The 25,313-nt window shown below is 47.6% G+C and overlaps 2 protein-coding genes and 1 long non-coding RNA gene across 3 annotated transcripts; 1 reads left to right on the forward strand and 2 right to left on the reverse strand.

Moving 5' to 3' along the window:
- Positions 1–976: 976 nt before the first annotated feature.
- LOC100708018 (inactive phospholipid phosphatase 7) lies at positions 977–7,013 on the reverse strand (the record flags this gene model as incomplete). Its single annotated transcript, XM_013264266.2, has 4 exons — positions 977–2,609; positions 2,696–2,877; positions 3,265–3,590; positions 6,742–7,013. Coding segments are annotated over 4 exons (984 nt in total), but the record flags the coding sequence as incomplete, so codon positions are not given.
- A 1,053-nt stretch (positions 7,014–8,066) lies between these two features.
- Positions 8,067–12,870, forward strand: LOC102078999 (putative uncharacterized protein BRD3OS). The gene is made up of 2 exons (XR_267214.4): positions 8,067–8,716; positions 11,069–12,870. It is a non-coding gene; the product is annotated as a putative uncharacterized protein BRD3OS (long non-coding RNA).
- brd3b (bromodomain containing 3b) lies at positions 12,747–23,867 on the reverse strand. Its single transcript, XM_019346689.2, has 13 exons — positions 23,703–23,867; positions 20,267–20,539; positions 20,059–20,170; positions 19,841–19,978; positions 19,559–19,741; positions 18,707–18,850; positions 18,431–18,620; positions 18,226–18,398; positions 16,770–16,898; positions 16,517–16,699; positions 16,095–16,327; positions 15,724–16,022; positions 12,747–15,515 (listed from the first exon to the last, which is right to left on the reverse strand). Exons 2-13 carry the CDS (start codon positions 20,356–20,358, stop codon positions 15,397–15,399), a joined length of 1,995 nt encoding a protein of 664 aa, XP_019202234.1. The 5' UTR covers positions 20,359–20,539; positions 23,703–23,867; the 3' UTR covers positions 12,747–15,396.
- Between the last annotated feature and the right edge of the window lie 1,446 nt (positions 23,868–25,313).

The raw sequence follows: 25,313 nt of genomic DNA on the forward strand, positions 1-25,313 counted from the left end.
GGACATTTACAGAATGGAGAAAATGACAGCAGATGTGAACTACAAGAGGGACCTGTTTGTAACACGATGGAAGAAATGGATGGACTACATTAAAAAACGCAGGCCAGTACTTGCTTTGGATTTTGACTTTGTTAACTACTAGAAGACTAGAAGAAAATTTAATTATATTAATGGAAACAAAAACACACTCCCTACATGCCCCTTTTTTTTTTTTAATTTATTTTCTTTGTTTTGTTTCCTTTTCTCATTTTTTTTCTTATTTTTTTCCATTTTTTTTTTCCCCACATGGATATTTTAGTTGTTTAAATACGGAAAAAAGGGGAAAAAAAGAAAAAAAAAAGAAATACATGTAGTGACAAATTGCCGAACTTGATGGTATTGTACAGTGATTCCAAAATGTTAAGAAAAAAAAAGAAAAAAAAAAAGAGAACAATAAACCCTGCATATGTTTAAAAAAAAACCAAAAAAAAAAAACCTGCAGAGACTTTTATTTTGAAATCGCTTCAGGTTGTCAATTATTTTGGTGAAAAGCTCCAGGCTGTGTTTGTCTTTGACTCTTCATCATGGACTTTTTCCATTTCCAAGGCACAATCTTCACTTCCTCTCCCCTCCCTTTCATAATAAAAGTCCTCCTGTTGTTCAGTAGTTGGTCACTTTGTTCCCTAAAGGCTTTTATTGTTTAAGATTATTATTATTATTTTTGATAGAATCATTCAAACAAAATCATGTTTTAATGTTTTACAGGTTTATATTTTTTTTGTTTTTTCCATTAACAAATCAGTATTACTCATAAAAACAACAACAGTACTACTTTCTGTCCTAAAACACAATGTGTGACAGAATCACAGTCAGTCTGAGCTGAAATCATCTGGCCTTCTCTGACCAAAGGCTTCAAACAAGTTTCTGTAAACGATGTAGGTGTAGGTGGGGGTCATGACCCTCACCTACACCTGCACATGAACCACTCCCACCACAGTTCAGGTAACAAACAGGTTTTATTTAGCAACTCTGAACAGATGCATAGTTTAAACTCTGACATGTTTCATCATCTCAGCTTCAGTTCTCAGGACAAACTAGCCGATGTAGCGGCAGAAAAACTACAGAAACCTTCAGATGAAACATGATGAATTCTCATTCCTTCATTTTCGTCTAGAATCATGAACTCTCTGTATTTGAGCTTTGAAGAGTTAAATATAATGTTTTAGCTGAAATACTGTTTGACAGACACTAACAAAAGGAAAAGGAAAAGCTCAAGTTTAAGATCTGGGATGTTTTACACAGAGAAACAATGTGATACAGATCAGGGTATCATCTGCATAAAGGCGGCGCTCAGATAACAGCGTTTAGATCAGAAGAAAAACTTGGACAATTTTTTGTTTTAATAAAAAGTTTGTCTGAGGAGGCGATGTTGGGCTCACTTCCATTCTTTAAATCTATTCTTGAAGTCTAGTAAAGCAGCTTTGCATGAGTCACAGTTCACACTAGGCGTGGTGCAGCCCCTCCCTTCATCCTTTGTCCTACACAAGCTGATTTAGCTCCTCCCCTTGAAGGTTCTTCTGATTGGACCGTTTCTGGAAGACTCAGGCAGGCCTGTTCTTGTGGAGATTCTGAAAACAAATTGTAAACCTGCTAAACCACAGCAGAGCAAACAGAGACGTGGATGCTGTTAGAGTCTAGCTGCTTGTTCTGGGACACGATGGCAGCCTTACAGTCGCAGCGTATTTCTGTGAATTTTGTCTGTAGGTATTCGCCATGCTGACAAACGCTTATCGAGCTGATGCCGACTCATCAGGAAAAGAAAAGAGTTTGAAGGAGTCTGAACCTGAGAGGTTTGTTTTCACTTCACGAGTCAGCATTTCTTATACAATCTGGCATCGTCACACTTTCAGTTACATAATCAGCACCTGTTTGAAAGTTTCTGAGATTTGATGAGACAGTCAACAGAATCGTTTTGGGAAATCTTCCCCGAAAACAGAATCTGTAGCGCCAGTATAACACCTGAGCTTTAGCTCTGAGGAACAACCTTCAGCTTTTGTTGTGAACTCTGTTCTCAGTGAACAATGCAAAAACTATGAAGCTTCAAACAGCCGAGGATGTTCTTCAAATAAAATTCAACATTAGCAGAATGAAAGTCCAAACTCAGTTTCTGACATGAAAAAAACTTCAACAAAATTTTACTGAAGAATCTGAGATGGTGGCAAGAAAGAAAACCCCACAGGATGTGAGACTGCAGACACTTCCTGTTTCATTACCTGTGACTCAAACATTCCTACGAGCCCTCCTCAGGTCCTCCACAGTGAGGACCACATGGCCCCTGTCTCCTGTCAGCAGCACTGAGCTGATGGAGGGCAGAAAAACCCAGCAAAGCTGGATCCGAGTCTGCAGCTGAACCAGTCTGGACCAGGTCAGACCAGAGTCCAGCCCAGCGTGCCGATGGAGATGAGTGTCTGGCAGGTGGCCGAGTCCAGCCACACCGACTCCACCAGGCTGAAGTGCAGGAAGCCAAGTGCAAAGCCGCAACCTACGTCTGACAGATGGTGTTTCCCCAGCAACACCCGGGACACGCCCACCAGGAAGGCCCACAGGCAGAGTAGGATCCTCAGAGGCACCTGGAGGACAGGAGGCGGACACACCTGGATCAGGTTTGTAAACTGTTTCAGAGTCTTTGTTACCTGTGAAGCAGCAAGCCACTCACCGCCAGCACCAGGTGGTTCAGCAGAAACTTGGACACCATGACGGCCCGACTGGCGTGGGCTGCTGGGAACGAGTACATATCCATGGCAATGTAGTCAAAAAAGCTTGGCGGGAAATCCCAAGGTCCCCGACGTTTGACCAACTTCTGCATCCCAGCAACCGTCATCAGATCTAGTATCAGCGCTGCAGATAGAAAGGTAAGAGACAGGTGAGACACTGGAGAGACAGGCAGGTGAGAGACAGGTGAGACAGTAGAGAGACAGACAGGGGAGAGACAGGTGAGACAGCAGAGAGACAGACAGGTAAGAGACAGGTGAGGCTGCAGACAGACAGACAGGTGAGAGGCAGGTGAGACAACAGAGAGACAGACAGGTGAGACAGCAGAGAGACAGACAGGTGTCTGACCCAGCAACAGGTTGACAAGCACTTCCTGTTCAGCCAGCGAGAATCAGACAGGTAAAAGACAGAGCAGGCTGTAGAGAGACAGACAGGTAAGAGTCAGGTGAGACAGCAGAGAGACAGACAGGTGAGAGGCAGGTGAGACAGCAGAGAGACAGACAGGTGTCTGACCCAGCAACAGGTTGAGAAGCACTTCCTGTCCAGCCAGTGTGCTGCTCCTCCACAGGCAGATTAGGGTGCCGCAGATCCAGGGGAGGGCGTGGCCTGTGAGGGCCAGCAAGGTGATCATGGGGCGCAGCGGGGCCCTGGAGCCACGGGCTCCCACGCAGACCCCTAGACGCTTCGAGAGACTGATGTCAATGGCGAGCAGAGAGCTGATGGCGATACCTTTGAAGGACGGGTTAAGCTGCATGCAGTCCTGCTCTGGCCAGCGGGAGGCGTCCTTCGCACCGCCGCTGTCAGCAGTTGGACCGCTCTCGGAGGACTCTCTGGCCCCCCTGAGGACAAGACCAGACTCCATTAGAAAAATCCACATTTTATCTGCTGTCAGTTCCATCCATTGACTGTAGAAAACATGGACGACGCGACTCCGCCTCCTCCCATTGTGCAAAAATGAAGCCAAAATATCCCGCTTGTGGAGGCTGCCATCTTGCAAATTTGGAGCCAGAGTCTGCGCAGTAGTGACTTGAGGTGGAGCGACTGTGTAACGCTCCCGCCCACACACCCGCTGGACATGACCGCAAACACGCCCCTCTACGCTTTTTACGTAGCCCGGCTGCTCGAGTTTTTTTGCCGGTTTACCGCGACTGACGACTCCTTTAATTAAGGTAAATACAACCATGTCACTGTTATAAAAAAAGACACACAGCTTATCATCTTATAGTTCTAAAATCTCTTTGTTGTTAATTCGTTTGCTAGATTAGCCGCTAGCATACGCACTGTGTTGGAGGCTTGTTGCTAGCTAGTTAGCGATGCTACACACCTGCTACTCTAATAGTCTGTGTTATTGAAGGATTCAGCACTTCTTATGTTTGTTTTTATCCATTTTTAGACAGCGATGAGATCATCTGCACACTCTACAGAAGCCCAGAGTTACTGTTAATATCAAAAATATAATGCTGTCCTTTGAGATTTTAACATAAGACTGTGAGTGTAATGGATCTAAAACTGTTTAAATCTTCAGAGCCCTCTACAGCCTGGTAACATGGAGACTTTAAAAACATCAGCAGAACGTTTCAGTAGTGTAGTCTAATTTGTTCTCTTCATTTAATAACAGAGTCCATATTATATCAACAGCTACATTCACCCTGGGGAGAAACTAGTGAGGGAGACCACCAGGACCAAGCTGGGTTTCCTGGGTCCAGAGGTTTGGAGAAACTTCTTCCTTTTCTTTCATCACAGATGTCCTGTGCCAGAAGTTCTGTTGACCCACTGAGAGAGGCATCATTTTAGAAACACCAGGAAGACTGAAGCTCATCGCATTGATCAAGCAGGACTCATGATCTTCACCAGCAGCTCCCTCACAGGGAAATCTTCAGCACTCCTCCGTAGGCCCGATCCAGGAGATGGATAAACCCAGCATTTCATGAACACTGTGATGGAGACCTTTGGTTTGTGTAATGTTATAAATACTCGGATACTCCCCAGAGGCTCCAGACTTTTACATAAAGATATTATATTCAGTCCTGTAGAAAGTTATATATTTAAAAATATATGATCCTCTGTGGTTACTCTGGTATGAATAACTCTGAATCACTTTATGGTAAATAACACTATCTGCAAAAAACTGTGAAAGAATTCCAGATGACAAGTTTGTAGTTCAACATACAAGTGACGACCTTTGACCTTCATCAGGTTTTATTTAATTGTGCCAGAGAAAATCTCATATGCTCTTCATGCAGCTGAGTACATCAAGTGTTTAAAACAGAAGCTGTGCAGGTCTGAGATCAGCAGCTTTGTGAAACACCAAACTGAGGTCCTGTTAATGCTGATATATAGTGACACAGTTACATGAGTGATTAATCCTTTTGTTTTTTGTCTTTAACTTTATCACTAAAGCTGCAGCTTTCACTACAGCACGTGTGGTACTTTAACCTTTGTACTGTTTTCATCAGTTCATTTTGCAGTTAACATGTGAACATGTTGGATGATCTGTCTGCTGTCACTGGGTGGTGCTGAGGTCTGAATCTGAGGGCAGCTCCTGTAATCACAAAGAGAACAGAACCATCAAACTCGGATATAAATTTTATCCCTCAAAATTGAAATGAAGCTGATTCTTCTGTCCTCACACACTCAGGATCTGAAGTTCTTCTCTTACATTTTTTTCAGTATTACAGTACACTACAGTACTTTAATCCATACTTCCTGATTAATGAGGAGTTACTGAAGTACAAGCTTTTAAAAAAGATGTTACTGTCTTTACAGATGTGGCGAGAGACTGAAAACATGCTGCTGTTTGCACATATTTAATATTCAGCTCTGCACAGGAGCTGCAGCAGGGTGCAGCCTGTTGCTTTTACAGTATAATACTTGTAATAAAAGTACAGTAACAGTAATTAGTGACTGAGCAGCCCGGGGCGTTTCTCTTGATTTCTTTAGTAAATTCATTCACCTGCACAGCTAAACGAACCCTGACAGCCGAGTGCTCATTTTAGCTAGCTAGGTCTCAGGACATAGCTAAGGACGGTAGTTACGGATTAACTTACCGAAAAAGTGCAGCGGGGCCTCGGGTCCTTCTGTCGGGTAGTCCAGTTTACTGAAGAACACCTCAGGCTGTCAGGTTAAAACACTCGGTCGTGTTTTCGTAGCGTAAACGCTGGCCCTCCTCTCAGAGCCTATGCTCTATCTGCTATTCCCGAACAGAGATACGCAAGTTTCTCCGTGACTGCAGCTGCCAGTCAAAGCTGTTATGATGACGTTTCACCCCAATTTAACATCGCCGCTGTAGGAATTAGAATCAAACTTATGGGAAAGGAGACCCCTTGGACATCAATCAGCATGATGAGAACTATTGATAACAAAAGAAAGAATCTTTGGAAAAAAATTATCTAAGGAGAATAAATTTATTTTAGTCTGACCCCAGTCCCATCCGCTAACATGGAGGAGGCGGGGTTTATGACCTATACTGCAACCAGACACCAGGGGGCGATAGAGACGTTTTGGCTTCATTTTTGGGGAGCTGTGGCGTCGTCCATGTTTTCTACAGTCAATGGTTCCATCATGATAAACAGACTGTGGCATGAACACAACTACACTTCCCATCATGCTTTTGTTTACAGGTGCTCAGACTGTCCCAGTGAAGGAGCATCAGCGAACACTGAGATCACCACCTAAAATCTGATTCTCAGGCAGCTTCCTCTCTGCATGTTAATGCCGAGGGAGAGGAGCTCCCACAGTCTGAGGAGGAGGTCACAGAGTGAGCTCTGAACTCCTTAAAAATAACTCGGGCTCTTCTCAGGTGTCGGGTTTCAGAAGGTTTTATTAAAGTGCCGTTTAAAGCGACGTTTAAAGGTCACATTCTGATTTTTGCATTATTGAATTTAACTGAAGATGATCCAGGATCAGGTCACAGAAAAAGTTTGACCACCTAAATGAAACTCTGGTCTCGGTCCAGGTCCCGAGTCTGTGGGTGGAGCCTGTTGGTCTTACCTCCCCCCTGTGCTGTCCTGCTGACTCTGCTGTCTGAACACAGGTCTCCTTGGACCTCCGCCCCCCGTCCCTCCCCCACCGTCTGTTCCCGGCGGGATGGCTGGTTCAGGGACAGAAACTCGGGCCGGTTCAGGACATTGTTGCGGTCTCTGGCCCGGAATTGGGCCTGGGTGCCGGGCATGGTGGTGGTGCAGCGGTGGAGGACGTGCTGGGCCGGGTCTGACTCTGTGGGCTCTGCTATTAATACACCAGCTGGCCTTCTTCTTCTGCTCTCAGCTGTTATTGTGTGTGTGTGTGTGTATGTGTGTGTGTGTGTGGGGGGGGTGTTAAAGAGACACTGTCTATTTTACTGCTTCTCACCAAAAGTATGTGGACACTTGAATCATAATGGGGGTGGCAGGTCAAAGGTCAAAAGTAAATAGACATGAAGCTGTAGCTGTATCCCAAAACGTAGGCTGCATCCTCCTGAGGCCGCATTTGTAGACCGATTACATCACAGCGACGCGACAAAGGCTGTCCCAATTCGTAGACTCCTCCGAATCCGGCCGACAAATGCGTCCTTCATTTCCCCGAATTTGAAGGATGGGTCGGGTGTATCCTTCGTGGCCCACCATATCCCAGAATTCATAGCGCGGCCCAGCCAATTCCAGTTTCCAACAATGGCGACCGCTACTAAGTTTTAATATTACTCTTATTAATCTTTCTGAGTCACAAAATAAACTTTTAACATATTTTCAGGTGAGAATGTAGCTGTGTAAACTTCAAATATCTGCTCAGTTTATCAAGACATCGCATATTTGCAAAAGTGCTCTGACGTTTTCGGAGACATCTGTTACCCACCAGCTCGATAGCTAGCCGGGACGAGAGCAGCGAACTCCCCGCACGTTTTCAGACCCCCGCGGTCTTTCGCTACTCAGGTTAAACATGATATATAAGTCACTTAGATAACTTAAAAATGTAATTGTTTGGCTTTTCTTCTGTGTTTTATTTGTTTCGGAGTAAATCGGGTTGGCTGAGATTAAAATTATTAGAGTAGAATAGATTAAATAAAACTTTATTAATCCCCCGGGTGGGTTCCTCCGGGGTTTTCACACAGCTGAATAAACGTCAAACAGAAAACAGATTAAACAGAAGTGTGAGACGGTCGAGAGTTTACTCCAGTGTCCTTTTATGTTTAGATAGAAAGGAGCAGACGGCTGAGCTTATTAAACTCCACCGACACAGCGGTAACTCTTTTCGATCATGTTATTCTACTCCTTAATGTGTTTTTAATTTTGTTAGCTTGTTCGAAGTTTCTCGACAGGTGAATTCTGTCTCACCTGTCTCAGCTGCTGGATAGAGGGACTTTCCCAGCTGCGAGATAAATGACGGGAATCTTGTCTGATACTTTTCTGAGTTTGCTGTAAAAGTTGAACAGCTGAGCTGGTTTCAGGTGGGATCTTTGTCCCAGCAGGTGTTAGAGCAGCGGAGGCCTCGTTAACCTAACTATCATGTTGCTACTTGAAGGACTGTGAGCACCTGGGGACAGGTGTCCAATCAGCTGACAGGAAAGGTGACTCGTGTTTGCGCATATACTGTCGGTAACGTCAGTAGTGGAACCTCTGTGACCGCGCGCTTTGTTGCTGCCCGGACCAGACTGCAGACGCACCGTTGCTATTGGTTTCAACGGAAGCTCCAGACGCTCTGCGGCTAAAGGCTAACCATGGTAACGTCAGCTGGGCTGAAACGTCACAGTTTATATTCTGACGTTTTCAGCTTCGGCGTGTATTGACGTCATCGTCGCTGGGAGCTCGTGCTGTGACCTGATCTCTGAGGAGCTAACTGAGGCTAAGATCTAGCAGCGGGATTAGCCGGAGGCTGCGGCGTCAGCAGTCTGAGCAGGAGCTTCTTAGCCGCTCGGCCAGCGGAGCTCAGTCCGGGATGAGGCGCTGCAGCCGGCGGGGACGACAGCAGGAAGGCGGCCAAGCTGATGGAGGTAAACCCGGTGAATTTAGCACAGCCGTAATTACCGTTCAAAATAACTTTATTCACACTGAGCAGAGAGACTCGTGGATGTAGTGAATGAGGACATACAGAGGGTTGGTGTGACAGAGGAGTATGTTGATAGAGTCTGATTCACCATCAGCAATGATCCTAGCCAATCAGAAGTTGGTTTTAAATTAAAGAGCAAGCAGTTCATCTTTCTTCAGATTATGAGGTGACGGTCACCTGTGAAGACCTCTGAGGTTTCAGGTTCTTCTCAGTGTCAGTTTAATTCAATTTTATTTACATTATTAGCGCCACATCACAGCAACTGTCACCTCAAAGTCCTTTCTACAGAGATTGACAGACCACGTGACTTTCGCGCATTGCATTGTAGGTATGAGTGGCAACAAAATCAAAACACTGCATCAAGCACTAGCATTTCCAGCACCGGTAATCATTAATTCTGCGGTTTTAATCCCTACTTCCCCCCAAAACAGTTATGTACAAAACGACGGAGAACACGGCAGGTCCGTACAAAGACAGACTTGACGAAAAAGCAAAAAAAAAAAGCAGGAGGAAAAAATCAAACGAGTGAAGGGGTTAGACCCATACGAGCATACAGAGTGGAGTAAGGACATCAGCTGCTGCCCAACTTTCATCACGCACATATTTATTATTATATGGTCCTAAGTGTGAGTGCAGACACTCACAAGATGTTTATTAACTTCAGATCCCTCCAACAAGCCCAGGTCCAGTTTACTTTGGTGATTTGGACTATTCCATTTCACAGCTGTTTCTTTCCTTTATCTCCTGTACAGGCCAACGCAATCTATTTGTGGTTTCAGGTTGTAGTATTACACAACATTTTCAGATCTAATAGAAATAAAATGAGTGTTTCGTAATTCATTCAATTTATTGTCTTTATTTCTAACTGGCATTATTGTTTCATTCTATTATAGAATCTTACAGGAAAGAGGCAAAATTGTAAAAATCCATTATGCTTTATTAGCTGCTTTGGTGAAAAACAAATCAACAATGCAAAAAAAAATACCAACATTGCAAAACAACATACTGGAAAACAGTTATTCATCACTTGATTGCTTCAATACAACCCTTGGGCACATATATGCGGGACGTTTCGTGGCTGTTTTGATATCGCTCTCTCTCTTAACCGATCAAATCTGGCTGTGGTAGCAGCTTTAAACTCGGTCTGACCCAGGGTGATAGAGGTGCCCAGTCTGGATCGCATTCCAGTATTTTGTAGGCTGGTTTTCCTACAAAACACAACAAACATTAGCCCACAAAGCCACAGTGAACAAAGCAGCATAGCGCAGCGAATTCAATTCAAATCAATATAAGACTTATTTGTAACCTACATCAACAATTATGTTGTGATAAATTACGTAATAACTACGTAACTACGTAATAACTACGTAATTGACGTAAAAGACTTGCCTTTGTGGAAATGCTTGGAGCAGACTAACATGTGAGCTGGAGTGTTCTGGGACGTTATATTTGGTCTTCGAATGGCTGCAATCCAGGCCATCCGTCAAATATTTGTTACTTCGGAAACATAAACAATTTCTCTTCCACGACGTAATCCCGATCTCTTTACCCATCGGCTTCCCGTGGCTGTCATGCGACCGGCTATTGCAGTTAATAATACAACATATTCTTGGCATTCTTCGTGTTTCTTTTTATGGCTGTGTGACTGTTTTCATCTGAAAGCCTGCGTGCGCTAGTACCACTTGCCACTCGTACCCACAATCCTTTGCGGTTTTACCCCGAAATGACGTCACATTTTCAATCTCTACTGTAAGGTAAAGAGCATACAGTAATACTGAGAAAATCCCAAAGATCAGACAACTCCCTATGAGCAAGCACTTTGGCGACAGTGGGAAGGAAAAACTCCCTTTTAACAGGAAGAAACCTCCGGCAGAACCAGGTTCAGGGAGGGGCGGGGCGGGGCCATCTGCTGCGACCGGTTCAGGTGAGAGAAGGAAGACAGGATAAAGACATGCGGTGGAAGAGAGACAGATTAATAACAAGTATGATTCAATGCAGAGAGGTCTATTAACACATAGAGAGTGAAGAAGAAACACCCAATGCATCATGGGAATCCCCCAGCAGCCTACACCTATTGCAGCATAACTAAGGGAGGATTCAGGGTCACCTGGTCCAGCCCTAACTATAGGGTTTAGCAAAAAGGAAAGTTTGAATCTTAAAAGCAGAGCTAGTGTCTGTCTCCTGCATGCAAACTGGAAGCTGGTGATGAGATCTAACACCTGTCCACACCTGTATGAGTATTTGAGGGCGGGGTCAGAACTCTGAACTCTAACGGCTCACCTGTGCTCTTCTTCAGGTGTGAGGTTATGACGGGGTCAGACTGTGTCCTGAGACGGTCCAATCTGGACCGAGTTGCACTGGTCCTTGGAGCGCCGACGCCATGTCGGACACGTCTGATCCGGCTGTCGTAGAGGGACGGGCTCCTCGCTGTCCCCCTCGGCCCCCCCTGGCAGAGAAGGCGCTGTCCGAGGCCTTCGGGCGGCTGCGGTATCGTGACACGTCACTGCTCATCTGGCAGCAGCAGCAGCTTGAAGCAGCACCGCCCTCCACCTACCTGAGCCGCAGCCAATCGGCCTGGTACAGTAACTATGGCAACCAGGCAGTGCTGGTCCGAGACAGGAGGGGTGCGGACGAGGGGCGGTCCCGGATCTGCAGCATCATGTAGACGCAAACGGGAGAAGTTTAGTTTGGGCGCTAAAAAACAGGGTTTTTTTAATTTAGAGATCTGTCCAAACAGAGAGAAGCATTAAGATCCACGCCCCCGTCCCTCCCCTCCCTCACCCACAGACTGCAGACAGGAAAAAAACAAACAGTATTAATCGTCAGCTTAGCGAGCTCCAGCGTCAGCTCTGATGATCAGTTTAATGGACTTCCTGCCCCACAGGGGGTGCCCTGTGTCAGTATCCTTAACCCTAGTGTCCTCCATTTTGATTTGGGGAATGAAGCCAGCAGCACCACACTGAAACCATCACCTTCATCCAGCATGCCACCAAATGACATTGTCCTGTTTGAAACCCTTAAGTGACCAATCAGCACGCAGTTACAGCACACTGGTGCTTTCTGGGTAAAATCATTGTCACTGAGAGAAATTGAAGGTAACGAGCATTCAGACGTGTTACTGATTTATGGAAACGACGAATAAAATGTTATCTTGTTTTAGCTTTGTCATTCTTACTCAGTGAAGACTGTCTGAGAGCGCCCCCTAATGTCAGGCCAGTGAAACTGATATACAAACAACAAACACCGTTCCACCAGGACGTCCGTTTTTCTGCATGATGAAGAAATATTACTGCAGTAAATCAAAGATTCTCTGAGCTAATAACTGTGTTCAGACTGTGATGATCAAACATCTGCTGTAACTCAGAAAACCTTTTCTTTCACATAAGGACTTTGGTGTGGTTTGAAGCAGCAGGAAATTAAACTCATGAAGAAGTCCAGAATTTGAGCCTCCCTTCACAATTTCCCATTCTGGCCCTCGAGCCTTATATTGGAGCCGGGCTTGTGTGTGTGGTGACTGTTTATTAGTTTAGAATTAGCTGCATGTCGACTCTCCGGTGTGTCACGAGGGAGCAGCGGGCTCGGCTCGGCCCCGCCCACTCGGTGCAGTCCACGACGACGTCCAGCGCCAGAGCACGCCTCAGGTGGCCCTCCGAGGACTGCTCTCACTTCATACGTTCATCCGTTAGAGCGCACTCGGTGACAAAAGGTCGGAGCCGCTTGTTTTCAGTTTATGTGTTTATTTATGAAAACAAATGAACTCAGAAAATAAGGATCCCATATCAGTAATTACATCAAATAATTCACTTGTTGTTTCGTCCCCTCTGCGTCTCTACGAGTGGAGCTCGCTCTAACCTCAGATGGCTACTTTACAGCTACTATACAGCGCTCAAACATACGCGAGAAAAACGTACGGCCGGAGTGCATGCAATACATAAAACCACTGTTTCCTTTTCTTATTAAAATACAAAATTAACTATGAGCGTCGAAGCTCGACCATCAACTAAAAACAAAGAGGAGGGTTACTGTGGCAACGAGCTGTCCGCCTATCTGTCGCAGGGGTTTCCGATTGAACGCTTTGCCCCGTCCGTCGAGTTGTAACGCGCCCGCAAAACAAAACGTGCAGGCTAAAGGACAGATCCGTGACAACAGAGGACAATGTGGTGCCACCTGGAGGTCGTGTGATCACGACGTCAGATTATTCTCCAACACCTGTCATTTCCAGGTTTCTTACCAGGTTACCTCCAGGGGGCGCCACAGGTAAACTGATCTCCAGCTGGAGGTTGCCAATAATCAGGAATCAGAGGAGCCGGGGTAGGTGAGATTTTACTGAACACGCCCCCCCGGCTCCAGCCAATCGGAAACCATTTACATCATTGGGCATGTCGATTCAACAGTTTCAATGAAACTCTACGTCTAATATTCATGATTCATCTTTGTTTGCGCTCTGCAGCTTTTACAAAATTCAGAACGCCACCAAGGACGCGGCGGTCAACGTCATGATGAATTTTTCAGAGAAACCAAACTTTCTGTTTGTCGATATTTCCTTTGCCAAGAACCGGCACGGCGTCCAGGCCAAAGAACAACTATGGCCGTGTCCCAGAGAGCCCAACACCATTGGAGGTCTAACCACAGGTCAGAGGTCAGAGGGCGACAGAAGGCCTATCCGTCTGACTCTGATGTCAGGTGATCAGAAATCTGGCGCCACATTGCCCGACGTAAGCCACAAACATCCGTCGAGTGCTTGACAGACCGCCGACAGACGTTTTTATTCTGAAATCATGATAATAAGTCGTGACTGCGGTGGGCGTGGCATTTTCCTCAGAAATCGTTTCTGGCGTCCTGATGTACTCCGAGCTGCAGCAAGCAATAAAACCTTAAAATAAATCGTCTAAAAAGCTTTAAAAGAAACGAGGCGCTCTGAGTTTGGACCCTGACAGGAGGCGGTACAGTATGAGTGGTTCTTTTTTGGCGGGGTGAGAATGGGGGCGGCGCTTGAACAGGACAGCAATACAAAGACATTTTATATAGAGAACCTTAAAAGACACAAACAAGTTCAGCACACAACCTGAAAATCAAAAACAGGAAATGTAGTGTTAAAAAAAATAAATCAACGTCTCTCTGTTGACAGAGCCGTGCTGGGGGCGGGGTCAGGATCTCGTGACCCCCCCACCCACACTGCCACGATGACCCCAGGGACAGACAGGAAGTTGTATGTTGGGTTGCAGGACCAGCAGGGGGCAGGGTTGGTCTCAGAGGTTTTTAAGGTGGAGTTGAAAGATCCAGAAGCCGGTTCGATCCAAAGGGTCAATCAGTTAAAAACCTCTGGTTAAAAAAAACCCCAAACCTTTATTTCCCGCTGAGACGATCCGTCAAGAGTCCACTCGGACACTTTTTAAAGCGTTACCTTATGGGGAATCAGATCCAGAGCAGGCGGCATGGGCACGCTCTGTTCTACCTGCAGGCACGCAGTTTCCTGTTACGTGTTTTAAAGGGTTTAACGCCAAACTGAACCAACCACCATCAACAAAATCAGGGTTTCTGCGGGTGGAGCCTGGCACCGTCAGTGACCCGTCATAAATACCTCAAAACGGTTTAAATAAAGTTTTGAATTAAAGATACTTTTTGTAACAACCTTCTGCAGAATGTAACTAAACATTCCACCACCAGGGGGCACCATGTCACCACTGACTGAGGTCAGGCCTTGTCCTCTTCGTTTTCACACTGGCACAGGAACGTGCTCATACCCGTTTTAAATAAAGTTTACGCTGGTTTCATCTAGTGGCACAAACTGGTATTAGACTAAAGTTTCTCCTTTTTCACCTCAGTGACACACTTTTAATTTGAAAAGCTTTTAATTTTGACATTTAAAGTGGATTTTACAAAAAGTACCTTTAAACTGCTAAACTGTATTTTCCTGCTGACCCCGCCCACCGCCTTACTCCTGTCTGTTTCCCACCTCGCTGGTTTTCTCAATCCCAGTTTAAAGTAGCAGACGGCACATCAGAAGGAGGGGCTAAACAACGCCTTGCCACCAGGTTCAGAGAAAAAACGCTTTTCTGTAAAACTGTTCTGTGATGTCACACGCTGACATTGTCAGGTCTTCTCTCTGCTGCAGCGCTGCTGACACCTTCAAATGAAACATGAGATGCGTTCAGTCGTCTCAGTATCCACAAACCCGCTGAGATCCCCTACTCCTCCTCTCCAATGATACTTGTGGAATGTATTCAGAGGTCAGGGGTCACCGCCGGCGGTCCACGAAGAAGAAAAAGACGAAGAAAGAAAGTCTCAACGGTTGCATTTCTGTCCACCGATCAGTAAGACTCCCAGACCGGCTGCCCATCGCTCTACCTGACTCCGCCCACATCCTTCCTCCTCCATCACTTTCTTCTTCTGTCTGCAGTCCTCCAATAGCGGAAAAAACCAAAAACAAAAAACAAAAGCACTAGGAGCTAAAAAAAACAAACAAACAGGTCAGCCTATTTACATCCAGTCTCTCTGTGTTTAAACGTGTGTGTAACAAGTTCAGAGTGTGTATCTCTGTCTTTGTGTTTGTTCAGGATGGAGGTGTGTGTGTGTGTGTGTGTGTGTGTGTGTTCAGTAACACATGTATGTGTGAACGTGTGTTCAGTCTGTGTCGGAAGATGAGGAGGTTCCTGTCGAGGAGCTGTCATCGGAGGAGGAAGAGGAGCTGCCACTCAAACGACTAGCCCCGCCTCCTGAGGCCCCGCCTCCAGCTGCCTTCTCTGAAAAGAGAAATAAAGGAATGCGAGTCAATGAGACAGTCCCGGCCAGGTGACAGTTTCTGTTCTCGCTCGACGGCAGCGACAGAGGGGATGAAGATGATTGTTGCCTAGACAAGACGGCTCAGTCGCACAAGTCCAACACTCACATGATGAACCTCCCCCTCGTATCGGACCGCCCAGACATCGACGGCTTTAAGGCGGTACTTACGCAGTAGCTTCCTCTGCTTCTTCTGCAGGCAGGACTTGACGTAGCGCTCGAGCTCTCGGAGCGTAGAGGGTTTGAGCGTCTCGAAGTCGATCTCGATCTCATCGGGGTTGGAGTCCCTCAGCGACGGCTCTCTGGTCTGGATGATGTGCACGACGCGGCCCAGCTTCTCTCCCGGCAGCCGGTTGATGTCCAGACTCAGCTGCCGCTTCTCGTCGTACGACATCGGCAGCGATGACTCCTCGCCGTCGTCCCCGTTGGCTGAGCCGCTGCCCGACGTCTTGCTGCCTTTCTTGGGTTGCCTGGAAACACAGTCACTGCGGTCACTACATTGTCCCTTTTCTCAGGTGGATTTGCTGAACACCGAGTCGTACCTGGTTGCCGTCACCGTGCTGTTGGCTTTTCTGGCTGGCGCCTTCTTCTGATTGGCCGGTTTGGGCTGCTGGGCGGTGGCCTTTGGCTTCTTCTCTTCCTCCATCTTGCCTTTATTTCCCTTGTCTTTCTCCTTGTCTTTCTTCTTCTCCTTGTCTTTCTTCTCTTTCTTCTTCTTTGGCTTGCTGACCGGCGCCTGGGACAGGACCGCCAGCTGCTCGTGCACCGCCTTCAACTGATGGAATAAACTGATTATCAATACCCGTCACCTGTGATCAATACACGGCCACGCCTTCACGGGGTGAGTCACAGGAGCCATGGATATTTCAAACATGAATGTCAGGTAAACAAATCGTGAAATCTAAAATGATAAAAAGAAGAAAACCAAGATGTTCTTGACCTGTGATTGGTCGGCAGCACCAACCTGCTCCTGTAGCTCAGCCAATCGCGTGGCCCGCTCCTCCTCAGAGTCGGATGATTCGTCAGAGGAGGAGTTGTTGCTGCTGTCGGAGGAGGCGGTGCTTTTGCTGACCACCGGTGTCGTGGTGGGGACCGACGCCTCCAGGCCCTCGTCAGGGATTTTAGCGAAACGCATTTCGAACACGTCCTGAGGGCAGACGGGTTATCGATACCTGATTGCAGCGATCGATCGAGCAGGAAGCGGAGGCTTTACGTACCTGCAGCTTGCGGGCCATGGCCACCACCTCGTGGTCTGGGGGGTTGTACTTGTAGCAGTTGGAGAACATTAACCTGACGTCAGTGGCGAAGCTCTGAGGGTCGCTGTACTCGCCTTTATCCATTTTTTTCTGTCAGGAAACAAATGAACGTCAGAGATGGCACCAAACCTCCGGTTTGGACATCTGAAGGTCCGGAGTACAGACATCCAATGGCGCTAAAAGGTTACGGTTTTCCACCAGAGCGAGCTTTGAACTGGCCGCAGGAGCGGGAATTGCCGCGGCCCACATCTCGACATAGCGTTGTTATGATTTTTATGTTTTACTCAGTAGTACTGCAATAACGTCGTCGGGGTTATTGCAGTACTACTGCATACAATAACGTATATTATCTGCACTCTGCTGTACTCGTTCAACTTCAGATTACGTGCTTGGAGTCAAACTTTGTTTGAACCCAGCCAGTCAGAGTTATCTCATCAGGCACCGCCGCCACCACTGAAACCTGCTGTTCCCACGAGTACCTGCTCCAGTTGGCTCAGCTCAGGTTTGCCAATAACACCTGGTACCATGGGTCTTTTTAGTACCTGCTCAGCGGAGGTTTCAAGCGATCTGAAAATGTAACAGACTGCGTGCCATCGACAGGCTAGTCATCAGTGTCGCTAGATGAGTCGTAACTCATCGAAACCCGAGGGCAGCGGTTACATCGCACAATGCCGCAGTCCCTGAGTGCGACACAGATGGAGCAGCAAGTACACGGACGCCTCCACGTTTGTTTTAGCGTTCATGTCACGTTCTTATTATGTCATCGGACGCTCCGCCCCGTTGCTATGACAGTGATCGCGCACATCAGGTGGTACTCAACTGTAATGGAAAACCAGTCGATCCGAGTCAGTACTAATGGAAACAGAGCTTCAGTCACCACAACAACTCACAAAATATGGAAAAAACAAATCAATCAACCAATCAGCGCTGAGCGCGTTTCGAATGAGCGGGCTTTAACCAAGACGTGGGGTCTGACTGTGTGCTGCACCACAAACAGGAGGAACAGGTAAAGCCTGCGGACGCTCACCTGTGGATCTACAACTAACACCACACAGAACGATGAGGGAAGCTCAGGTAACGCCCACACACCTGATCCTGCCGCACACGAGGAAACCTTGTCACTCTAACGCCTCGATCTGTTTGAGGTTTCCTCCATGCTGGCGAACGTCGCGATGTCATGACAGCGTCGACGTGTGTTCGGTAACAACGAGCAGAAAGGCCCTCCCTCACTCTGGGTCAGTTCCCGCTCTCACAGACTTTCTTAATTTTCTTTAAAACATCAAATCTGTGATATTGATCGCCACCAATCGACTGATCACGTTGTAATCAGAAGAGTTTCTACAACGCCTGCAGAGTTTGAACCACCGTTATCCTCTGAGCTCACTCTAACCTCGTGCCTGCGTGATGATGTCATTACCCGGATGGTGCTGAGGTCCATGGGGTGTTTGATGATGTCGTGGTAGTCGTGCAGCTCCAGCGCCTCAGCGTCCACGGGCTTGTAGAAGGGCCAGGCATAGGCGGCGTGCTTCTTCGAGAGCATCTCTTTCAGGATGGCGTCGCAGTGTTTCATCTGCTCGCCCAGCTTACCGCCTTTCCTCCCCCAGGGCCGACGCCTCCGGCACCCATGTCCCCAGCCGCCAGGTCGTCCCCGGTGTCCCGCCGGGTCTTGGTGGGGCGGGCGGCGGCTTCGCGGCGAGACGAGGCCAGTTTAGCCGGTTTGGCGTCCTGAGCGGAGGGAGAGTCGGCGCGGCCGGCAGAGATGGCCGACGTGGTTGGAGTGGTGGTGTCGGCTTTCCTCTTCACGCCTTTCTTCTGTTAGAGAGACAGACAGGTGGAGAGGGCGGGCTCAGGTACCGTTTCAGGTCACATGACGCCATGTCGCCACACACGCCTCTTACCTTAACCACAGGCTGGGCAGATGGCATCAAGGTCGCAGGAGGCTGAGGTGCAGACACAGGGGGCGTGGCCTGGACTGGTGTGGGCGTGGTCGAGATGACTGGCGTCTGAGAGGGAGAGGGGGAGGGATAAGAGGGGGAGGGAGGCTGAAGACTCTGCCTGTTGACTCACTGAAAGAGAGACAGGAAGTACTGTTAGTACTTCCAGTACTGCAGTATTTCCTGCACACGTTCAGGATTCTGATCTACTTCTGCAAACACAGAACCCACACCTGAATACCTGATCAACCAATCACATTCATTCACGCTTATTTCATGTCTCCTTCATTGGCCGGTGGGACAGGAAGCTGTAATGTTTCCATGGATACAGTCTGAAGTCTCACAGCTGTCACCTTACGTCAGCACCTCTGAGCGCGCTCAGACACAAAGTCAGACAGGGATCGTTGTGTGTGACAGAAGAGTCACATGACCCGCGAAATGCTACTTGTAGCTGTTATCTCTGACCTGGGTTGAAGTTTAGTTAAGTTAGCTGGCACAGAGAAATGCAGGCTTTGCTGAGATTCCTTTGTAGCCACGCCCCTCAGCCGCTCTGTACCTCAGTGACATCACTGGGCTCTGCTGACGGATGTACGACAGAGTTTTACATTTGTTTAGTTCAACATTTTTAATGACAGAGCTCTCTCGGAGGCTCTGGCCTGAAAACGCTTCATGGTGAACGTTCTCTTCTTGATTCTATTCGTGGATTTTATTTATTTCAATTTCAAAATTGCATCCCAGCATTTTGGGCTTTACCTGCTACCTGAACTGTTGTTTCTCTCAATAAAGGTGAGTGCAGTGTAAGACCTGGGTCGAAACAATCTCTGGCACCGCAGCGTTACCTGTATCCGTCTCACCTGTGGTGGCGGCCGGCTGTTTGCTCTTGTTCTTGCCTTTGGGAGCTGGAGGCAGCAGAGCGACTTCTTCTTGAGGCATCTGAGCGACTTTCTGCAGGAAGATCTTCTCTAAAGCCTGAGCCATGAGGACGATGTCGTCTGTGGGCTACACACACACACACACACACACACACACACACACAGAGGTTAAGGCCATCACAGCTCCACACAGGTGCACTCAGCGCCCTGGCTCCGCCCTCTTTACCTTGTTGTAGATGTAACAGTTGGTGAACATGGTGTTGAAGTCCTGCATAGCCTCGCTGGCGCTCCAGTAATAATTGTTCTCCAGGCGCTTCTTAATGGTTCCCATGTCCATCGGGTTTTTGATCACTTTGTGGTAATCCTGCACACACCAGCGTGGTCAGGAAAACACTCAGCTGTGTGTGTGTGTGTGTGTGAGACGAGAGAGCAATGATGACTCACGTGCAGACACAGCTTGATGGCGTCCACGGGCTGGTAAAAGGGCCAGGCAAACTGATGCTTCCACAGCGTCTTCACCACCACGTTCTGCATGTACTGCAGCTGGTTGGTTTTCCTGACACACACACGCACACACACACACACACAGTCAGCACACACCGTTCACCTGCCTCTAACAGCCTATCAGGAGTCTTTCTCAGGTGTGTCCTACCTGCCCGGTTTGGTGGGGTTGGTGACCTCAGGGGGGGGCGGGTTGGTGAGTGGAGGGGGGCTGGGGGGCGCAGCCTCAGGGGCGTCCGACATGGTGGACGACGGTGATGCAGCGATGCACAGTGGGACGGCAGCGTCTGACCGGAAGGTGAAAAAGCACTCCTTCTGTGGGCCGAGGCCAGGTGTGTGTGCACAGGTGTGTGTCCGTGCACGTGTTCAGTTCAGCCGCTTCAGCTCAAGTGTTCCCCGAAGAGACAAACTCCCATCGCACGACCTGAAAAACACAGAGAGGGGCGGTGATGAGGGTTTATTGATTCTGGGGAGGAAACGCTTTTAACCCCGCCCATCACATCAGTTTGAGGTCATTAACCATTTCCTGTCCAAACATTCAGTCCGCGATCGGAGTTTAAAGTCAGCTCGCTGGTTTCCATCTAAAGCTGATGTCTCTCTAAGAACTTAATCGTACAGCGGCAACGTTTGGATGGACGGTGACGTCCAGCTAGCTACGGCGCCGCGGTTACACTAACACAAACGAACGAGCTCTGAGAAGCTGGAGGATGAGGGATGTTTGCCACCATACGTTTGGAGGAAGACGCTAAAAACTGAAACTTCAGCTCAGGTCGGTCATTTAGTCCTGACACTCAGCTTCACGTCTTCGGTGAGAGCGAGTCTTCTCTGAAGCGTTCTGGAGATCTTTGGAGGCGGGGCTCAGCGAGGTTTTAAACTCTGGGCGATGAATGAAGTGTAACAGGTTAAATGGCAGCCGGCTGTTTGATCTCTGAGTGCAAACACATCAGAGAGCTTCCAGGACAAGCCTGGCTCAGCTGCTGCACACATCTGTACATAAAGGTTTAAAAACAGCTGCTTCAACATCTGGCAGCTAACGAGGTTAGTGAGTGTCATGACTGGGTGTAAAAGCCCAGCCCAAAAGGCTGAGCGCTTCAGCTCTGTGAGAGGCGGTGAGGGTCACTCAGAAGGAATCATCACCTACAGATCAGAAAAACCTGAACGACAGGCGCAGCTGCAGAGCTGCAGGCTGTGGGTGGAGGTTGGTGGAGGTCAGACCCTAAGACCTGACTCTGACGTCGAAATCACTGCTTGGACTCGGAAAGCTCAGACTCCTCCAACCAGGATCCAGAAACACCTGCACCTCCTGTCTGAACTCATTCAAGGTACACTGAGTGGAAGCTGTGCTGTGGTTTGACCAATCAGAAGTTGAGATTCTGACTCGAGATCATGGACGCTGGGCTCTAGAGCAGAGGGAACATCCAGGTTGTTGTCATCGCTCAGGTCAAAGCAGCATCTCTGCACATGCAGGGGGAGACTGTGACCTGTGAAGGCAGGTTTAGGAGCAACGTGCAGTCTGGACCACCGCCTGCTGAAACATCTGGAGCTTCATGAAGCTACAAACTGCATGGAGGAGGCCCGAAGCTCACCAAAGTTTTCCAACTCCTACAAACTGTTACTTTCTACATGAACCCAGTTTGATTACAACACCGAGGAGCTAATAATCCAGAGCATCAGACACACAGCTGATCCTTGAGCCTCGCGCTGATTAGAATCTGACTCTCAGGCCACAATCAGATTTATCAACAGCAGATAATCAAGGCTGCAGCGACTGTTATTAATAAACTGACAGATGATCCAACCACCAACCAATAATCTGTCTAGTAATCAGAGAACATCCAACGCTGAAAAATTCAGTCATTTGTTGCATCAACAGGCCTAACGCCATGTGGGCAGGTCCCAAGTCAAACTTTATTCAACTAATCCTCGCGGTACACGTCCAACCCTCTCTCACTGGAGTCCATTGATAAAAGTGCAGTGACTCATCAGCTGTTGTTGACCTGCTGCAGGTCCAGGATTACTGCATGAGTTTTTCTCTCTGATCTGGATGTGTCCATGTGTTTTACTTTACACTTTCTTTATTTCCTGTTTGAGTTCCTGTCACAAGAATGTACCAACAAAGTTTAGCTTTACGATGGCTTGATTTGTGCAGTAAGACCGTCTGATGAAGGCCCGAGAGGCTGTTAACTGTTCATAGCAGCGGATGAGATGCAAATCAGGGCTGTCAGTATATTTGAAGCTCAATTATTGATAGGTCTATAATGCATCAAGTGATAACAGTTATGTAACTGTTCTTGTTAATGTGTCGGTTTGCTTACAAACATTAGTTATTAATCTGTCATTAGCATGATTTCTTTGACCACATTGACCCTGAATTAAAGTCTACAATGATCACAGCAGAAATCTGAGGGAAACTCGTGTTTATCCAATCAGAGCAGCCGTCTGATCCCGTTCAGCTAAACATTCAAATAAATAACTATTAATCAAAAGTCACTCAATGTTTCCTGTAATCCATTACCTGATCACTTTTTAGTTTTTAATTATGTCCACATTTAAAATACTCTTACAGCCACAGGTGGCACATTACAGATTATTATTTTATGTTAATGAAAATTTCTGAGACTGTCACAAATCCAAAAGGCAATAAAGTGAAAACAAAGTATGCTGTGAACATTTTTATATTTTAATCACAACTGATGGAATTAAGACAACAGATCTGTGGGTAGTCCAGCCTTCAGTCTCTACCTGGAGTCCCTGCTGATTTAAAGCAACACCACGAGTCAAAATGAGAGAAAAGGCTCTGAATGTCAAACCGATGACAATTTATTTAAAAAACAAAACAAAAACAGGACGGTATTGATGTTATGCGAACTGGTGTACCTAAGTGGGCATGTCCTGGACAGACCTGGGCCTGAACAGATAATACCCGTTCTATGATCTCCCGCACCCAACAGACCCCATCAGGCCGTCTAAATCCGGGACCAGGACCCGGAGCGGCAAATCCGTGCAGACCCGGGCCCGTCCTGCAGTAGCCCGGGGCCGCCTGTGTGCTGCTAATAGCCAAGCTAACCGCTACGAGCCGCCGTTGCACAAGGCAAACCGCACACATGACCTTACGTGGCGGCTGCACCGACACCCCGACGGCTCGGAGTGTCGGTGGAGCTCCAGCCCCGGTGAAGTTGGCTGGAGCTCGGCTCTGGCCGCTCCACTTCGAGCTCCGCACAAACATCCATTTACCTGCTTTAAAAGATGGCGGGCACAGCAACAGCTAGGTGGCTAACGGAGCACAGCTCCGCGTCGAGGCCGCAACACGTCGGTAATAGCACCCACGGAGGCCGAGGGGCTGACGAAATGCGTGTCGGGGTGATATATCGGCCGCCGGAATCTAATTTTCCGCACTCCTGGCACATTAGCGCGGTTGCATTTTCCGATATTTGCGGACGTTACCGCTCGATGTTTGGCTAGCTAACGCAGCATTAGCCTGTTAGCTGAGCTTTGTCTAAAGGCGCCGAGCGGCCAGCCAGGCTCCGACACAGACCAAGACTCTCCGCTCTGCCCGCTCTTTCCCTCCGCTCCCGGTACCCGCTCACCCCACTTCTCCCGCTCTCACACGCTCTTTACTCCGCGTCTCGGTCCTCCAGCGGTCCCGCGGCGGCTGCGACTGCTTTCTGGAAGGTTTTTATTTAGCAAAGTAGCATAATAGATGAGTTATCAGCTGTCTTGTCCGTACGCAAGCGCAGTGCCGAGCAGCATCATGGATTTTGTTGTGATTGCATTGGTTGGTCCGGCAGATGACGCGATGTGATTGGCTACGACGTGCTTGCAGGGCTTTGATTTGTTGCTAGGTGGTGTGAAGAACTGTGATTGGTGCAGGAGGCAGTTAACACGCAGTGATTGGCTGGGCCGATGACCGGGCTCTCGTGATTAGCCGGTAAAGCTGACGGTATTCAGAATGGCGCCGCGGGTAGAACTACGTCTCCCAGCATGCACCGCGGCAGCGCGGCGCTGTGCTGACGCTGATCAGTTATATATATCTAAACGAGACTTTGAAACGCTGTGTCTGTAAATTGGTGGCGAACAGCCTTTTAAATAAAACGATGAAACGTCACGGTGAAAGAGCACAAGCCTTAAAACACACTCGGCACTATTCAGCAGCTTAAATACTTCAGTCTGCGGACCAATTCAATTCAATTCAATTTTATTTATATAGCGCCAAATCACAACAAAAGTCGCCTCAAGGCGCTTTATATTGTACAGTAGATCGCACAATAATAAATACAGAAAAGAACCCAACAATCATATGACCCCCTATGAGCAAGCACTTTGGCCACAGTGGGAAGGAAAAACTCCCTTTTAACAGGAAGAAACCTCCGGCAGAACCAGACTCAGGGAGGGGCGGGGCCATCTGCTGTGATTGGTTGGGGTGAGAGAAGGAAAACAGGATAAAGACATGCTGTGGAAGAGAGACAGAGATTAATAACAGATATGATTCGATGCAGAGAGGTCTATTAACACGTAGTGAGTGAGAACGGTGACTGGAAAGGAAAAACTCAATGCATCATGGGAATCCCCGGCAGCCTACGTCTATTGCAGCATAACTAAGGGAGGATTCAGGGTCACCTGGTCCAGCCCTAACTATATGCTTTAGCAAAAAGGAAAGTTTGAAGCCTAATCTTAAAAGTAGAGATAGTGTCTGTCTCCTGAATCCAAACTGGAAGCTGGTTCCACAGAAGAGGGGCCTGAAAACTGAAGGCTCTGCCTCCCATTCTACTTTTAAATACTCTAGGGACAACAAGTAGGCCTGCAGTGTGAGAGCGAAGTGCTCTAATAGGGTGATATGGTACTACAAGGTCATTAAGATAAGATGGGGCCTGATTATTTAAGACCTTGTATGTGAGGAGCAGGATTTTGAATTCAATTCTGGATTTAACAGGAAGCCAATGAAGGGAAGCCAAAACAGGAGAAATATGCTCTCTCTTTCTAGTCCCTGTCAGGACTCTTGCTGCAGCATTTTGGATCAGCTGAAGGCTTTTCAGCGAGTTTTTAGGACATCCTGATAATAAAGAATTACAGTAGTCCAGCCTGGAAGTAATAAATGCATGAACTAGTTTTTCAGCGTCACTCTGAGACAGGATATTTCTAATTTTAGAGATGTTGCGCAAATGGAAGAAAGCAGTCTTACATAGTTGTTTAATATGTGC

Source organism: Oreochromis niloticus, linkage group LG12, assembly GCF_001858045.2.
Source record: "Oreochromis niloticus isolate F11D_XX linkage group LG12, O_niloticus_UMD_NMBU, whole genome shotgun sequence".
NCBI lineage: Eukaryota > Metazoa > Chordata > Actinopteri > Cichliformes > Cichlidae > Oreochromis > Oreochromis niloticus.

Bases quoted from the DNA above. Each gene is read 5' to 3' on its own strand.
- brd3b (XM_019346689.2), bottom strand. From the start codon at position 20,358: ATGTCGGACGCCCCTGAGGCTGCGCCCCCCAGCCCCCCTCCACTCACC. The intron at 18,399-18,430 runs GTGCCGGAGGCG...GGGGGAGGAAAG, and splicing joins CCTGGCGGCTGGGGACATGG to GCGGTAAGCTGGGCGAGCAG. The intron at 16,700-16,769 runs GTACGTAAAGCC...GTCTGCCCTCAG, and splicing joins CCATGGCCCGCAAGCTGCAG to GACGTGTTCGAAATGCGTTT.